Below are 19,105 nucleotides of genomic sequence, written 5' to 3'. Positions count from 1 at the left end.
CAGTATTGCTGTTAGGGATGGGTTTGTGGTGAGGCGCTGAGGGGGTCCCTGCCTGCACAGAGGAGGCGTGGGGCGTTGACGCCGAGGGTCCCGCCCGCGCTGGAGTTTCTGCGCAGCCCCCCGGCATTAGATCGGGTGGAAGGAGAGCAGCCCATCTGCGGGAGGGGAGGGAAGAGGAGGGGAGGACAGGGAGAAGAGGAGGGGAGGCGGCTGGATGGTACTGTGAGGGGCGGAGGAGGAGGCGGCTACGGCGGCGGGAGGAGGAGGAAAAGAGCTCCCTCTTCAGCGCTGAGCGGTAGGTACAGTGTGGTCGCCAGCAGCATCCCGCAGTAGCGCCCGCTGACCAGGCTGCACTGAGAGGGAAGAAAAGCCGCGCTCCGCGCTCACTCAGTCAGACGCGCCGCCCGCTCGCGCGCGCGCCGCTGTCGGAGCGAGGCCCGCCCGCGCGCCGCCTTCCCGACCTCCCCGACGGAGGGGGCGGGGAGACGAGCCGGGCGGGCGCGTCCCAGCCCGGGGCGGGACTGGGTACCGTCTGACGGCCGGTGGTGGGCGCGAGCCGCCCGCCCCACGCCAGGATCTCCTCTGCCCGAGGATTGCCTTCTAGTCAGGGGGAAGTTAGTGTTCGCTGCATTTTCCCGCGGCCTCCCGCACAGCGCTCCACTTCTGTCCCGGGCTAGAGGTGGCCGTATTGTGACCTCACGAACGGGTAATCTGGGGGACGTTCTCCACGCTGGCTGCGGGGCAGCGCGCACCCTTGGGGCCCCGGAGCCCGAGAACGTTCCGCTCCCCTCGGTGCCCTTAACCCCCAGTGTCCGGCTTGGGAAGTCACGTGGGCCAGGGAGGCGTTGTAACGGGGGGAAAGGGGAGATGGAAAAAATGATGCCTAGGGTCACCTGGGCTGCGGGTTTTGCCCCGAGCGCGGTTCAGTTGGCAAACCACATTCCTCGGTTATCTTGGTTTCACTGCACTCGAGGAGCTGGGGTTGTGGACTCGGAGAGCAAGAACCCAAATAATCACACTTCTAGGAGCCATGGACGATAGCAAGGTCTAGAGGCTTCGGTCCTGGCTCTCCAAACGATCCCTGGGAAGACTCCGATGATTCGAGGTGCTCAAGACTCTTTTCCTGCTTTCTATTAATTCAGTTTCTTGCTTCTTATTTTTCCTTCTCCAGTTGGGAAAAGTTAATTCTGAAACCTGGGAGGACGATTTATTATGAAATTCTGGGTTCATTTGGTTTTCTGGAGTGAATTTCGAAGCGTACTTGTTATGGAAATATTAAGTGACTTTTAAAGTCTCACTTCCCACTTCTACTTGGGCTGTATTGAATTAAAATACTTCCCTTTGTTTACATATCTTTGTTATTGTATTTTAAAGCATGATGTGAAACTTCAGGAAAACCCAAGTTGCACTAGACAGCAAGCCCAAGAAATGTAATTTCATTAGTGTGAAATTAGTAATCTGAAGCATCCAGATATTGAATACGTTTTAGAGGAGACATTTCCTTTTAGTTTGAAATGCAATTGAGTATAAATGTCAATTATTTCAATTTAATATCACTTGTTACTGATGCTTTTTACTTCATAAACTAATGTTAATTTTTTTAACTTTACCACTACTGTTGGTATAGGAAAAATAGAATGAAACAAAGTTTTCTTGAAAGGAATATAGGTTGTTGTGAATTAAGAAAATAATGCTACTTAACTATTCTGCTTGCCTTATTTGCAGAAGTCAAGTTCTGTGACTTAATTTACTTCGAGTAAACATTTTCAGAGGCTATTTGGAAATCTTCCCTTCTCAGTAGTTCTTCCAGAATCTTATATTAAAAAAATTGACAAAGACCTTTTCCACTTGTTTGGGATTTTCACCATAAGTGTGTGAAACTGACTTTAATTTGAATGTAGTTCACTCTTAAAAAATCTTTAAACTGCATCGGTGTAACTGAGATGGTTTTTAGCACTGTTCTCACACTTAAGATTTTTTCTGCTTGGACAGTTTTGTGGCACTGACTTTAGAGGTAATAAATATGTTGCACTATAGTTTTAGGAAATACTTTCCTTGTACCCCGTGTAGTGCAAGTTATTTTTTTCCTATGTAAAATGTAAGATCCAGGCTCTGGTAGGTAGGTTAATGATCTGACGGCTGTGAATTCATAAGCTATAAAGCTAGATAGGGAACTTTCTTTTAAGGAAAACCCCCTTATATTACAGATGAAGAAACTTAGCAAAGTTACACAGAATAAACAGCTGAGATTCAGTTTTGTTTACCTTGCAGGGACTAGACTGGGTTTCCCTTCACTGAAGGTTGGAGGGCCCTATCATAAGGGGAAATTCTTGGTCAATTATGTGTTGAACTAAATGGCTTCTCAGGTTGCCTTGCAGTTCTTCAATTCCATGGGATTCAAAATTCTTGATACTTATAATTATTTGAATCATTTAGATTGGTTTATGAAATAATTTTCTTCAAAAGTGGACTTTCAAGGCTTCGTGCATTCTAGGTCTAGACTAGAGTTAAAGCTTGTGAGGAAAAGGTGTTTGATTTTTGCTGGTATTATTAGTGATTTTACCTGAAATTACAGGTTTGGTTGTCATTTATATGAGAACTAATGATAACATATTTATATAGGGTAGTACCAGATTGATGATTTGTTCTTGTCAACTCATTGCAAAAACACTGGTTTTAATACTGGTTTACTTTTGCCTGAACACCTTTAGAGAACAGTCCAGAGGATATTGAATCATTTGAATATACAGTGAATTTGAATGCCCATAGAGGGGACATTGTGTAGAAAACCTCTGTCTTAATAAATACTATCTTGTGTGATTAGTGCCTGAGAACAATAAAAGTTGATTGTTAGGGATTCCTTTATGTTGTGAGCTTTTAGTATGAGACTGGGATAATAACCCAAATTTGACTCCTATATTTCCCCTCCTTTATTTTTCTAAAAAGAGATTAGAATACTGAGGTCTAGAAATACTTAGTACTAATACTAAGGCTTAACCAAGTACCAGTAAATAACAGTGAGGATTGAATGAGTCTTCTGACTCCCAGTTCAGTACTTATTTTTCCATTTCAGCACAATATTTACTTAATAAACTCATCATTTAATCGTTATGATCCTATTTAATGTGACCTGTTCTTTCACATTGGGAGATGGAGACTAGAATTAGATCTTAAGCAATCTTAGGGTTTGCTAAGAACAGGTCTCTTTTCTGTTACTTAGTTTTCAGTCATCTCGTAACCACTATATATCATGGTAAGTTGCTTTGTAATTTACTCAGTCATCATGGTGTAATGGCAAGCAAAGTGGGACTTTTTGCTGTTTTTTCTTTTGGAGTGCTTCACAGCACTAAGGCAATCAAGTGCCTTTGATTGAGTTTTTCCTTTGATTGAATCAAGAGTCTTTGATGACCTGCTTAAGTCACAAGAAACCCTAAGTCTCCTGAGTTTGAGTCACATGGTTTTGATGTCCTCTGACTCTGAAGAAATTTATATATACTCAGAGGTTAGCATTTTGCTTTGGGGGGCTCATTCATTGGAAGAGTGTTAGTCTGATTTGGCCAGACAAGACTGGGTAGTGTTAAGGAGCTGCTGCCCCCTCCCCCACACTTTGAAAACCCGGATGTTGGTACTTCTCTTTTTCTCTCTCTCGTAACTATGTATGTATTGCTATGGACAGACACTTAGAAATCCTGTCTGCTGATTTGTGTTATTTGCTCTGTTTATATAATTTCTGCTTGTGATTTCTGTTTGTGTTTTCTCTGAAGTTCAGGGGGCTGACTTTTTCCCCTGAACTAAGTAAATGATATATGTATGTTTAATTAAAGTGAGATTGTAAACCCGTTAAGGTTGCTTTTCTTAGAAAAGCGGATCAAAGAACCTGTGCTAGCAGTCCTGCAAGCAGTATTGTTGTTACACATGGCAATTTGGAGATGATACATACTAGATCAGAAATTCTTAATGTTTTTTGTATCATGGATCACTTTGGCAGTTTGAAGCCTGTGAACCCCTTCTTAGACTCATGTTTCTAAGTGCATAAAAATAAAATATAGGGTTACAGACCAATTATGTAGTTATCAAAATATTATAAAAGTCAGTTTGCAGAATCCAGGTTAAGAATTCCTGAAATTGGTGAAGGGGAGTAGGATAAATTGTTACTTTTCTGGCTTGGTGTATATTGAAAGTTGCTTCAAAAATTTCTCTTTATTGATGGGTAGGAAAAAATTTTTTTATTCAGTGTGTAAGTGATTTGCCAGTTTACTAGTTTAACTTTTTTTTTCAATTTTGTTCTTATTTGATTTTATATTTTTAAAAGACAATATCTTCCTGTTAGGTCCAGAACCCAGATACTGTATGAATTTTTATCTAGCTATCTGCCAATCAGATGACTCAAAAGCCTTAGTGCAGCACATACCTTCACTCACACACATACCATCTGCCTATAAATACGTAGTACCTGTAATTATTTCATTGGTTTAAGGTATGCCCAGGGAAGAAACTACCACTGCAGATCAGCAACTGTCTTATCAATTAGAGTCTCAGAGTTTACTGAGACAGTGCCCATGGGCAGAATATGACACCGACAGAAGAGAAGAAACAAGAATTAGGAGCATAGTAGTTTGGGACTGTTAGTAAGCAACCTTGTTCATTTCCATACCCTGACTCAAAGGACACCATATTATAGGACAGTCTAATAATGTTCATAATAATGGACCCAAGTCATGAAGTAAAGATTACATTACCTTCAGTATACATGTTTTTTTGTTTTTTTTTTTTTTTACTGGAAAACTTTTTATTGTAGGTGGAGTGGGATAGCTGGACACAGTTTAGATGATTCCAATTTTGTTGGCAACATCTAAAGCATCGTAGTCTGGAGCAAGTCGGACATAGGCCTTCTTCTCTCCATCAGGCCGGATCAGTGTGTTGACCTTGGCCACATCGATGTCATACAGCTTCTTTACCGCCTGCTTTATCTGATGCTTGTTGGCTTTGACGTCCACAATGAAGACTAGGGTGTTGTTGTCCTCAATCTTCTTCATAGCAGACTCAGTGGTCAAGGGGAACTTAATGATGGCATAGTGATCCAGCTTGTTTCTCCGAGGGGCACTTTTCCGAGGGTATTTGGGCTGCCTTCGAAGTCTTAGTGTCTTGGGTCGCCGAAAGGTGGGGGATGTTCGGATCTTCTTCTTTTTGTGGCTGTGGACACCCTTCAACACCGCCTTCTTGGCCTTCAAGGCCTTGGACTTGGCCTCTGTCTTGGGGGGGACAATGGCTTCCTTCTTCGCCTTCGGCGCCATCTTGGGGGAAAGGGCCAGTATACATGTTTTTTACGAAAGAGAATTAATGAAATATATTTTTAGAAAGATTTGATCAATAGATTGGCTAAATTCATATTTTGATGCTTTAAATTTAAAGAGGATAAGTATTAGTATCTGGAAAATCTAATTGTTCTATGTAGAATAGCTCTTTCACTGATGAATGAGGTGTTACTATATGTCTTTAAAACCCAGGAAGCAGAGGTAGGGAAGAGAGCATCAGATGTCCATCTACGGCAGATGAGAAGAACATCAGCTGTCTGTCAGGTCCAGCTCCCAAGAAAAGACCCTCAGGTGTGAGAACATAGTGATATAAACATTCTGGTAACAAATTTGCTAGGTCATATTGATGCTGAACATGAAAAGGATTTTAGCTTTTTCATAGCATCAGTAAAACTGCATTTCTTCCCTATTTTAACCCATCTGCAGTTCCAGAATGCACTTGCTTTATTATTAACAGCAGTTTAAGCTATGGGCAAGATATAGTTGGAAACTCTGAGTTACTGCTTCATGAAAGCTAATCTCCTGACTTTTTTACTCATACTTTGTGTAGCTGTAGGGCATATTTTTATTTATAATCTTGATCAAGTCACTTTACCTTTGTGGAATCTGTAAAATGAAAAGATTGGAGTATATATTTTTAAAATGAGGTAATATTTCTAACCTGCCTTGAGTGCTAGATATTATTGTTATTGCCTTCTTTCCTGTTATAAAATTTTTTGAATTTTTTTTTTTTTTTACAAAAGGAACTGTATGCACTTTTGAGTTTTCTGGTGTTATTTATATCTATTGCTCTTAGTTCTGGGGGTTTGAAAATACAAGAAAAATAATTGATATTTAAAGATTATTGATTATTCTCCAAGTTCATGGGAAATACTTCTAAAAATTAAGTAAAATCTTTGAGCAAGGTACTTGAAAATTATTCCTAAATGACCCTTAAAATGTGTAGTTTTCTATTCCAGTTTATTTTTGAAGATTCTTTGCAGTTTTTCTACAGCCAGATAAGCATGTTTTAGTATTTGTGTGACCCTGCACAAGTCACTTAATCTGTGTCTGCCCTGGTTTTTCCATGTGTAAAATGGGGATAATCATAGCACCTACCTCTCAGGGTTAGTGTGAGGATCAAATACATAATATATGTAAAACACTTTGAAAAATAGGTATTAAGTACTTTTGCAAACCTTAAAGCACTATGTGAATGTAACTATTGAGAAAACCCTCTAGGGCTAGAAAGTTTCTACTTGTAAAAGTTAAAACCATATTATGTTAGTATGGTCCACATGTAAACCTGTGCCACCTAAAATTTGTTCACAGTTCTATTATACTTGGTAGAATAGGTGTTTCCTGAAAAGTTGAAGTGAATCTCTACCAATGAATTTCTGTGTAGTTTTAACCTTAAATTTATATATAGTCTTTAGAGAGTTTTGAAGTATATTACCTCTTTTGGGCTTCCTACAAACCTGTGAGGGAGGTAGGACAGTTGTTCTGATTTGTCAGAGGAGGAAACTAAAGAACAAAAAAAGTAAAATTACTTGCGTAAGGCCATCCAGCTAAGCTCGTGGCAAAACAGCCTAAAGTCAAGGTCTTTTCACTACCATATCATTATGCTTTCAATGAACTTCCAGTCAGCAAGCATTTATTAAGTGCTTACTGTGTTCCAGGTGCTGGAGATATAAAGAGAAAATGACAGCTCCTGCTGTCAAGGAGCTTCTATTCTTCCTGTGGAGACAACATGTACACATATAAATACATACAAAATATATACAAGGTAATTTGGCATGTGTACTGGCAGCTCAGAGAATCAAGAAAGCTTTATGTAGGATGTGATATTTGACCTGAGCTTTAAGAATAAGATCAAATGAGATGATATTTGTAAAGCGTTTAGCATATATTGCCTGGTATGTAGCAGATGCTATGTAAATGCATATTCCCTCCCTTCTCCCCTGAGAGGTAGAGATTATGGAGTGTATTCTAGACATGGGAGATAAACTGTGAAGACATAGAGACTAGAGATGAAGAACAGCAAGAAGGACATTGTGGATGGAATGTAGACAACAATGAAGTAAAGTGTTAGAAAGCTAAAAGGGTAGATTGGAGCCAGATTCTGAGTGCTATATATTCCAAACAGAGGAGTCTGTATTTGATCTAGAGGGAACTGAGAGCTACTGGAGTGTATCAAGCACAATGGTAATATGGTGAGACCTATCCTTTAGAAATATCATTTTGGCACCTGAGTGGAGAGTGAATTGAAGAGGGAAGAGTCTTAAGATGAGACAAGTTAGGAATCTGTTGTAATAGTCATCATTTATTAAGTACTACTATGTTCTAGGCACTGTGGTAAGCATTGGGGATTCAAAGGACCATAAAAGACAGTCCCTGCCCTCAAGGAGCTCACAGTCTAATGGGGGAAGACAGAATGCAAACAACTATGAATAAGCAATATACAGTATTAAGTTGGAAATAATCCTTCGAAGGAAGGCAGTAGAGTTGGGAGGGATTCAGAAAGGCTTCCTGTGGAAGGTGGAATTTTAGCTGACACTTGAGGAAAGCCAGGAGGCAGAGATGTAGAGGGGGAACAGCCAGTGAAAATGCCCAGAGTTGGGAGATGGGAGGAACAGGAAGGCAATATCATTGTATTACAGAGTGTGTTGGGGGGAGAGTAATTACAGTATACAGAGACTGGAAAGGGATGAGGTGGCCTGTCATGAATTGCTTGAATGACAAACAGAAGATTTTATGTTTGATTCTGGAGGTGATAAGGAGCCCTTGGAGATTATTGAGGAGGGGGGGGTGGTGTGTAACATGATCAGATCTGCGTACAGAGATCACTTTGACAGATGAGGATGGAGGATTGACTAGCATGGGAAAGAGACTTATGGTAGGGATACCAACCAGCATGAGGGCCTGCACCAGAGTGGTGGCAGTGTCAAAAGAGAGGAAGTTTTTGTGAGAGATGTTACAAATATAAAATCGACAGACCTTGTCAGGTGAGAGATGATGAGAGCCAGAACTAGAGTGGTAGTGGTGGGAGTAGAGAGGAGACAGGTAAGAGGAATGTTTTATATGTAGAATAAACATGGCTAGGCAATTGCTGGATTAAGGGAAGAGTAAGCAATTGAAAATGCCTCGGAGATTGGGAATATGGGTAAACAGAAAGATGGAGGTACCGTTGACAGAAATAAGAAAGATAGTATGTTCTCTTTTGGACATGTTGAGTATAAGATGTCTGTGGGATATCCTGATTTAAAAAGTCTGGTAGTCAATTGGTGTTTTTATATCTGTATATAGGTATATAGATACACACTCAGATACATAAAATGAGGTCACTAAGCGTGTAGAGAGGTGAGAATTGTGCTGAGGAGAGGAGTTTTGGCAAAGATCCACAGGGACACTATATGGATGATGATTAGAGGAGACTGAGAAGGCAGCAGTGAGAACCAAGGTAGAGCAATGTCATAAACACCCAGAGAGGAGAGTCTCCAAGACACTCTAGAGGATGGTCATCAATATCATGTTGCAGAGAAGTTAAGAAAGATGACGTTTGTTGTCAGTCATCATTGGTAACTTTTCATGGAGCATTTTTTCAGTTGAATAAAATAAGCCAAATTGACAGGAGTTAAGAAGCTAAAGCTAGTAAGAGGAGAAAGGAAGTAAAAATGATTAAGAATTATCATTTTTATTGATGTCTGTTTACATCATATACGTGGTAAGCCTATGTGTCCTTCCCTTTCCTCCCCAAGGAACCATCCCTAGGAACAAAGACTAAAGGAGGAGGAAACAAAAGTTCAGCAAAAATAACCAGTGCAACAGCAGTTTAATAGTATAGCATCTGCTAGCAGTTCTCAAACTTTTTGGTCTCAGGACCCTTTTATACTCTATAAAATTATTGAGGACACCAAAGAACTGTTTATATGAATTATATGCAAGGGTGTTTTGGTAAGTGTGCTCTCCTAAGGAGATAAAAACTTACAGCCAACACAGTTTAAATTTAATTTGAATCATTAACATCTTCTGGTTGTTTAACAATCAGCAAAACAATTGATCAGGCCTTGATTAGTCATGTTTACTGATTTCTGAAAATTTAATAATCCTGGTTCAAGCTGGTTCCGACGTACCTCTGGCCACATCTTTTGATATTTACCATTTATTTACAATTTAAACTTGTGAAATTTTAAAATATTTATTAATTTAAAATAATAGTAAATCAATTACATGTTAGCATATTTTTATGAAAAATAACTATTTACAAAAAAATTTTGAGAGAAGTTTCATTATTTTTGCAAATCTCTTTTAGTGTTCATCTTAATAGAACACAGCTGGATTCCATGTCTGCTTCTACATTCAGTCTGTTATGATAGATTTTTTTTGGCTTACATTTATGAAGAAAATCCAGCCTCACACAGATATGTAGTTTAAAAAAGAGGCGTAATTTAGGAGGCGTATAATGTCTTAGTATTGTTATGAAAATAATTTTGATCTCTAAGACTCCCCCGAAATGATTTGGGGGAGGGACGAAGGATCCGTAGATTGTACTTTGAGAACTTCTGGTATATGCAATCTTCCACACCTGTAGTCCCCTGCCCCTGCAATGAAGGAAGGGAGGTGTAGTTTCCCTGTTCTCTTTCATGAAATCTGGCCTTTAAAATTACGCATTCAGATTTTTTTTTTGTTCTTAAATTGTTATAATTATTGTGTATATTGTTGTTTTGGTTCTACTTCATTCTGAATCTGTTCATATGTCTTCCTAAGTTTCTTTGAATTCTTGTTCCTAGTTACTTATATATTTGTAAACCATATGCCACATGTTTATTCATTCCATATTCAGTGGGCATTTACTTTGTTATCAGTGTTTTCCTACTACAAAAAGTGCTGCTATGAATATTTTGATGTATCAGGGATCTTTTTCTTTTTGACTTCTTTGGGCTTTATGCGTAGCAGTGGGATCTCTGAGTCAAAGGGTGTAGACTCCTAATTCCAAATTGCTTTCCAGTATGGTTAGACCAATTCACAGCTCCATCAACAGTGTAGTAGTATGTCTACAATATAACATAACTTTTGAAATGAAATTTAAAAGTAGGAAGTCATCTTAAAAACTTTTAGATATATAGATTTTCTACTTCAGGATAGACAAAGTACAGATATTATCCCAAAATACTAATTATACTACACACTATTCTTTTGGTGAGGCGTTAGAGCCTATTCATCCGGAGTCCATCTGTATCAAAGACTGATTGTAAAAAACATTACTCTTTATTCTTGTGTAAGATCTCATAATTATTTCATAGTTTGTAAGAGCTATAAGTAGTTTCTTTAATACTCCTTTTATTTAGTTTGTTCATGTTTAGTTAATTCATTTTTCCTAGTCATAACTTTTGATATTATTGCCACAAATGGAAGTTTATTTTATTTATCTTTTAGGAGATACAAACCTCAATAAACAACTGTTGGAATGTTTAAAATTTTAATTGCAGAGAAGTAAAATTTCTTAGTAACATGTGCTTATTATATTCCTGTTTTTTTTCTTTTGCCTTAGGAAAGTCACAATGTTTCAAATTCCTGTTGAAAATCTTGACAATATTAGGAAGGTTCGGAAAAAAGTGAAGGGCATTCTTGTGGATATTGGCCTTGATAGCTGCAAGGAATTATTAAAGGTAAGAGGGAACAAGTAATAACTACAAATTAATCAAACTGACTTAAATCTTGTCACAATGAATTAAAGTTATAAATTTGGCAAATTTCGTTTTGTTGATATTATTTGACTTGAGAAAGAACTACTTAATTATATTTTCCAATATTCAGAATAACTCAGGCATGTTACAGGGAATTTATGGTTTATGATACATATGTTATATATTTTCATATTAGGGTTTGTAAAGATGTGGAATAAACTGATAGCTTAAATTTAACTTCTCAGTATAAGGTCTTCCCCTGTGGTCTTTCATTACATATATTCAGCTAAGGGAAAGTTAAACTTGGACTGCTGCTTGTCTTTGTTGTAGCAATGAGTTCTTTGTGAAGTAGCCTTGAGTATTTGTAGCCATAAATAATACTAGAGATAGGTACTTAAATTGGTTTTTTAAGTGTTATGAACTTAACTTTATGAGGATGGGGGCGGTGTCATTTTTATCTTTATATTTCCAGAACCTCACAAACCCACATATAGTTAGTACTTAATAAATACTTTAAGAATTGAGTTCTAAACCTTTTGAATGTCTAGACTATATTGTTCTTAGTGTTATAGTGGCTTACATGCAGTTCATGCCCCCAAAATAGGAATTACTTATTTAGTAGTTTAAGGATTTGTGAGGTCATGGGTATGATTACTCCACATAAATCACATTTAATTTTTCTCTGGTAACTAATTTCCTTCTACTCAAATTTTTCAGGCATAGTTGATAAAAATGTAGAAACAGTAAGTAGCTAATGTCTTTAAACTATCTTGGCTGCTTGTATTTCTATTTGACAGACTTTTTCCAAATCTTCATTCCAGGGACCTGTGTCCCTTGTGTTTTAGAGCTCAACCTTTCTTGTTGGATGATGTTAATATTGATTATATTTTTGGATATTGTAAGCTAACTAAACTTCCCTGTACCTACACATTGAGTTCATATCGCTAACCTAGGGAATGGAGAATCAGTTTCCAGGTTTCTATTAACATTGGATAAAGCTCTTTATAGATTACTGGTGTAGAGGATATGGGAATTTGTCCCTCATAAATGACTCCCAAACAGAGTAGGATAGTTATATACATTCTAGATATTCTTTGAAACACAAAAGCAACATGGTGTAGTGGAGAGGACCCTATATTTGTAGTCAAACACCTTCAATTTCACTCTCAGACCATTTTCCTGCTACTTGAGTGACTTCAGACCAGCACTTAACCTCTTCAGGCCTCTGTTACTTCATATTTTTAATAAGCAGGTTGGATTTGATGTCATCAGGTCCCTTCTAGCTAGTTATGTTTATGACTAAAACTATATTTGATTAAGTAAGTTTTTACGACTTAGAGATTTTGAGTCTTTTTTTCTATGTTATAAAGAAAGATAGTATGAAGAAGAGTATTAGGACAATTAGTGGTCAAAATCGATTTTTGATCAAAGCTCCAGAAATATTGACTGTGAGGAAATAATTTATATTATCTAGATCCTAAAGGAAATCTCTAAGTAGAAAGAACTTTTTTTTACTTTGAACTTTGGAAAAATTCAACTACTGGATCTTAATGAGAAAAATATATGTATGTAGACTTCTCTCTGTAGATATTTTTAAAAACTTGTAGTTGGAGGTATGTCCTTTTGTGTTAAGAAGGATGTTGACATCTAAAATAGATTTTATTAAAACTGTTGGCAAGTGTTGATTTTTTTTTTATCTTTAGAGTTAATGATGGGCTGTTAGTGGCAGAGAATTTTGATGCTTTAAAATAATGATTGCCAATTTCTTAAATTAAAATAGTAGTTTTATGAAGTAGAATTTCATCCAACAAGGAGAAAATCTTTTTAAAGATAAAGGACTTTATTAAAGATTAGAGAAGTTAGAGGTGTCATCTGTCTAATAACTCCTACTGCTGAGAAGCAGTAGTGAAGTGGGTTAATATTGAAATGCGTTAATGATATTTCTAAATCTTTTTAAAACCCAGTTGTGAATTGTTGATGTTTTATGGACGAGCAACATAACAGTTGCCTATTTCACCTTCAGTTAGAGATGAATGGAATGTTTCCTGGCAAATAAGGTAGATAGAGAGGTAGCCCATAGAAGGATAAACATTAACAGTAGAAAATTGTTTTTATATATGTATATATGTCCATATTATACATATATAGTGTTTGCAGGGGCTGGTGAATTGTTGTAAACTTAAAGACTTGAATTAATTTTTCCCTTACCCAGATTCAATAATTGTATGAATTTGTATTTCCATCAGTACACATTATAATCTATCTGCAACCTTTTTATTCTGAGGCTTTTTTTTTTTAACATATCTATTTTACCATATCTTTCTGTGAATTCTCCACCATAAGCCATTTAGGAGAGAAAGGGAGCCTTCTTCCAAATGTATTGATATTTTTTTTTTTTGCTTCCAGTGAAAGCAAATGGCTAGCTTTCCATCAGCTATCTTTTGTTTTTGCTGCATGACTGGCCAGCTTTATCTTCCAATTGTGCATTTCTCTGGTAATTGCCTTTATACTGTTTCTTATTCATTGGTATAGTAAAACATAGGACTTGGAGTCAGGAGAGATCTAGATACTTACCTGGCAGGGGTGACTTCATGATCATGGAGGTGGTTTCCTCAAGGAGAGGCTTATCCATTGCACTCTGGATGGCCTAACCCCTGTGATTTCCCCAAATGCAGGAAACTGACCGCATAATTTATGATAGTGAGGGACTTGACTGCATGTTCTCACTCTCCTCTGATTTAAAAAAAAAAACAGCAAAAAAAGGGAGAGATCTAGGTTTGAATTCTGGCATTGTGACTGAGCAAATCACTAAACCTTTGAGCTATAGTTTTGATACTAGTAAAATAACACTTACCTCAGGTTTTTCTATGGTATGGAGGATCACATGAAATAAATCTACAAAGTAATTTACAACCTTAAAGTTTTATAGAAGTATCAGTCAGTCTTTGACATTATTGAATTTTGGCTGTTTTAGTACTCAAATAGCACCACTACCGAGTTGATACGGAGAGTAAGAAAAGAATTTCAGTAACATGGATAAAAATTTTTTTTTTAAAAGAACAGTTATAGTTTGAAAATTTAAATTAGTTTTCTAGAGTATTGCCATGCTTTTTCTTTGTGGTTTGGAATTGATGCTGGGTTTTTGCAAGCTTTACTAAGACCATACAAGCTCTACCAAGCTTGAATGCTTTGAGTATGGGTCTAGTGATAAATTATGTATATGTGTCATCCGAGGACCATAGATTTAAAGCTGGAAAGGAGTTTGGGTTTCATTTAGTCTAAGCCTCTCATTTTTACAGATGACTACTGAGGCTTAGAGGTCATAGTTGTCCAAGATCTTGAAAGCAATAAGTGGCAAAGCCATGATTTAAAGTCATATTTTCAAGACTCCCAATCCAGTATTCCTTTCACTGTTGTTCTCTAGTTTGGAGTGGCTTATCACCAGAAAGTTGTCTTTTGCCCTTTTTTTGTTTGTTTCTTTTGTTTTTGAGTCTCTCTCCTCAGGTATAGAAAGAGTTGTTCTGATCCAGACCGCTTGGTGAACCAATTTAACTTTACACTGTCCACTACTCTTGAGTCCCTTTCCTCCTTGTCCTATCTATAGCCAGTCACACCTTTCTAAATCCCAACTTTCAGTCTCCTTCCGTCCTATTCCTTTGTTTTTGAATGGAGCTGGGGAAAATGGTGAAATACTGCTGATTGGTTGTGTTAGCATCTGATAGGAACTTGGCCACCAGTGCATCAAGACACTCATTCTAGGACCAGTGATGAAGCACGCTGCCCATCTCCTGACAGAGAGGTGTGAAATGAGAAATTTCTTTTTTGACATTTCCAGTGCGTGAATTTACTTTGCTTGACTGGCTGTTGGTTACAAAGATTTTGTTTTTCTTTCTTTCAATTGGGAGTGAGATTTGTGAGGAAAATAGAAGACTAGTGGTGGTGTTGCCCCCCCTGTCCCCCCCCCCAAAAAAAAGAGAGAGAAGAGTCTGTGAAGCATTTTAAAAAATGCATAGAGAATAAGAGAAGGAAATTAAGAAGAAAACATCAGTAAGCAGTGGAGAGCTTTGAAAGTAATATTGAATTTGTTAGATATGTTTTTAAAAGTAAGGAGGACATAATAGAAATTTATAGTTTCGTATAATGAGCATCTTTTCTGTTCTGCTTCGTTTATGAAAATGTTCTTTCTTTAAACAAAAATTTGAAACAGCTTTCTTAACCGAAAAGAAGGACTTGTACTTTAATAGTTTTGGAACCAATGTCAATTGTATTTAATCTGAGTTTGGTTATCCTTTAGTAGTTTGTGTGTTGACTTTGTTGTGCTCATGATGTTTATATTTCTTTTGGGTCTTTTTCTGTGTATAATAAATCTCCCTATATTTTAAAAAATTCTTCATATTTGCCATTCCTCTTGATGCAGTTAACTGAGAATATCAGATTGTCAAAGTTGGAAGGAATCCCAGAAATCAATTAGTCCAACCCATACTTGACTTGAGAAATATCCTCTACAAAAAAAAATAAGGGAAGTGACCATTCAACCTTTGCTTAAAGATCTCAGCCAATTCCAGTTTTTAATAGCTCTAAACATTTGAAAGATTTGACAGCAAGTCTAAGTCTACTTCTGTAACCTTTACCTAGTTCTATCTTATGGAAGGTATGGGGTGGAACGAGCAAAAAAAGTCTAAACCCTTTGTGTGTGACAACTTTTAAAATACTTAAACAACCATCATATCTCTCCCCAGCACCCAGCCCCCAAGTCTACTATTTCCTTTAATGGGAACTTTGTGGACTACTTTCTGTTCTTTGATCTCCTACCTCCTATTCAAGTAGGGCATTGTTACCCATGTCTGGAAGGGACAGTATGCACCTCTGCTTGATGAAATCGTTCCATTCCTTCAAGACTGAATTCTAGTGCCATCTTTCCTATGAAGCTTTTTCTCTCTTCTTTCTATCCTTCAGTCTCTTTTCTCTTTGTTGAACTGCTCCCATGCACTGATTACATTCTACCAGTTTGGTAGTTGTTTAGTAATGACTTAATTTACCTTACTGTGATCATTGAGTATGTTATTCTTCGGTCTCTGCTTACTCATCTACATCACTTTGCTCAAGTCCTTCTGTGTTACTTTGAATTTTCATATTTGTTTTTTCTAATGCACAGTAATAATTCACTATGTTCATATACCACAGTTCGCTCAGTTATTCTCCAGTTATTGGGCATGTATTTTGTTTGCACATCTTTCAGGGATACATTTTGTTTTGATACATCTCTTCCCAATGAACAACTCCTCCCTCCATAGTGCCTTCTCACAAAAAGCAGATAAGCACAAACCTTTAATTTATGATTTTGATTTACAGTACATGTAACATTTGACTCTTAGATTTAGCATTTCTTAACAAAAGGGAAGTATGCTTTACCTCCTCATCTGGAATGAAAATTGGCCAATATATTTGACCTGAATTCACTTGCCTTTTAGTAATATCTTCATTTACATTATTGTTATCCTGCTTATTATTCTTTGGCTCTGTATCAGTTCATAAAATATTACCATAGTTCTCTGATTCTTTTTATTTTTGAAATTCCTTGCGAATTCAGCAATATTCCATTACATTTGTATGCCACAAATTTTTTAGCCATTTTCTTTTCTTCCTTTCTTTCTTTCTTCTTTTTATTGGAGGGAGGAAAGCAGGGCAATTGGGGTTAAGTGACTTGCCCAAGGTCAAACAGGTGTCTGAGGCTGGATTTGAACTCAGGTCCTCCTGACTCCAGGGCCGGTGCTTTAGTCCCTGTGCCACCTACCTGCCCCTTTTAGGCATTTTCTAGTTAGATTTTTAAGCTTTTTAAACTACTATGAATATTTTGTGACTTTTTTTGGTCATTAACCTTCTTGGGGTATAACCCAGTAGTGAGAATCAGTGTTTGAAAAGGTATGAATAACTAAATTTTTTTTCATTTTTCCCTTTACTACATCTCTTACTGTAAATGAGATGCGTGCTCTTTAACATTGATTTGTAATTTTGAGTACTTTTTCATATGCTGGCATTTACTTTGAAAATTGTTTATATATGTTGATCTCTTATTGGATTATGGTGTGATTTCAGTTCCGTATTGATTTTGTCTTAGACTTGTATTAGAAGTTTGCTGCAAAGATTCCTTCCCAATCTAGATCATCTAGTTCAAACTGCATTGATTTTGTTCATGCAGAAGATTTAAAATATCATATGATTTAAATTACAATCTTGATCCTCTTTGTAGATATTAATTTCTAAGTAACCATAACAAAATATTGACTTCCCTAGTGCCTGTCTTTATTCCCTTAATTTCCTTTTTCTTGTCTTCTTGTAGACAGAATTTAGAGTGATACTAAGTAATAGTGGAAGCGTTTGATTGTAAAATCTGAAGTTAATGGAAAAATGTCCAGCACTTCTCCATTGAAGATGTTAATTCTTGGTTTTAGTTAAATACTTTTTAATCATATTCAGGAAAAGTTCTTCCATTACTGTGCTCTTCAGTGTTTTTCATATAAGTGAATGATGTATTTTGTTATCATTTTTATGATTATGGCAATTGTTTTTCTAATGTTGAAATATTGTTGTCTGTAGTATCAGTCCAACTTGTTATAATGAACTGTTTTTTATTTTCGTCATTTATGGTTCTTTCTTTTTTTGTCCTTTCTTAGTTTTGGTATCAGGATCATATCTGCCTCATCAGTGGAAATTGAAAGGATGCTTGCATTATTTTTTGATTTATTAGGTATAGCAACTAATTATTTTTATGTTTGATGAAATTTACATGCTAATATCTCTGGTTCAAGAGCTCTTTGGTGCTTGATGTACAGCTTGCCTGGTTTCTTTTTCTGAGATAGTGTTATTTAGAATCTTTATATCCTCTTGATTTGAGTTGATAGTACCTATAATATTGACTACTTAACATGGAACACTATCATTTCTAAATCATTCAGAGGACAGTGGAGAAGGCTTGTGGTGTCTATAAGAAGACAGACACATGACACATTTAAAAAAAATACAATGACTAGAGTAAAGGAAGTAAAGAAATTTGTCATTGAAAAACATGGACATTGTTTGTGCCACATTTATATCTTTAAGATGTCAGGAAAAATTGTAAGAATGGCTCTTATGGCACCTTACAATACCCCCTATAGTGAATTTACTCTCTCACTCACATTTGGTGAACTTGTCAAATCCCATAGGTTTAATTATCATCTTTATGCAGATAACTGTTAGACATACTTATACAGCCTTAGTTTCAAACTGGATACCACAGAGATACCTCAAATTAACGTGCCTGAAACAAAACTCATTATCTTCCTCCACTCTCTCTTTCTAGCTTCCCTGTTTCTGTTAAGTGCACTAGCATCCTTCCAGTCACCCAGTTCACAACTTCTGTGTCATTTTGACCGCCCTACTCTAACTCACCCTACGTTTAATTAGTTTCCAGAATTTAATTTTTTTAAAAAGTCTGCTTTGCATGAGGAATATTAGATGCCATATGTTATCTAGCTTCAAATTTCCAGATGCCCTTTATGCATTTTACCCTGTTCTCATAATATCCACCTGTTCAAGTTCTCTTACTCATTAGCACTTTCTAAGCTTTCTCACTCCTTGAATCTCTGGGAAACCTCTGTTCTCTCACCCCCTGTCCTTGTGTGTTGGTATCTTGCCAACTGAAAATACGATCACTTGAGACTTAAGAAAGGGGCCTTAAGAGATGCAGGTTAGGCTAGCCTAAAAATAAAATTCTTGAAGGATGATAGGATTAAAGATTGACAGTGAGGAGGGACCTCAGAGACCCATTTAGTGTTGCTTAACCCCTTCAATTTAAACAAAACAAAACAGGTGTGGAAATGGAGGCACAGGGAGGGGGTTAGGTGAGTTGTCCAGGGTCGTAGAGGTCATAAGAATCAGAGGACAAGATTTGAACTTGGCTCTTCTGTATACAGAGCCTATGCCCTTTATATTGTGCCATGCAATCTCCGATAAGCCAATAGTCCTTTATTTGTTATCACGCTCATGCATTGGGGTTTCCATGTAATAAAAGAAGTTAGAAGTAAAGGTATCAAGAGACTTTCTACTCTTTGTCATACTACCTTTTCAGATATCTTGTTTAGA

The 19,105-nt window shown here is 37.0% G+C and overlaps 1 protein-coding gene and 1 non-coding gene across 2 annotated transcripts in view; both read left to right on the top strand.

Moving 5' to 3' along the window:
• The first annotated feature begins 210 nt into the window (after positions 1–210).
• Positions 211–19,105, top strand: part of ADNP2 (ADNP homeobox 2) — a 62,680-nt gene continuing 43,785 nt past the window's right edge. Inside the window, exons 1-2 of the mRNA XM_036741597.1 lie at positions 211–295; positions 10,846–10,963. Coding sequence (XP_036597492.1) covers positions 10,856–10,963 — 108 coding nt within the window. The 5' untranslated portion in view covers positions 211–295; positions 10,846–10,855. The remainder of the gene's footprint in view (positions 296–10,845; positions 10,964–19,105) is intronic.
• Positions 13,548–13,709, top strand: LOC118835126. The gene has a single exon (XR_005009468.1). It is a non-coding gene; the product is annotated as a U1 spliceosomal RNA (small nuclear RNA).

Source organism: Trichosurus vulpecula, chromosome 1 (assembly GCF_011100635.1).
Source record: "Trichosurus vulpecula isolate mTriVul1 chromosome 1, mTriVul1.pri, whole genome shotgun sequence".
In the NCBI taxonomy this organism is placed as follows: Eukaryota; Metazoa; Chordata; class Mammalia; order Diprotodontia; family Phalangeridae; genus Trichosurus; species Trichosurus vulpecula.
This window is presented reverse-complemented; position numbering and strand designations above follow the sequence as displayed.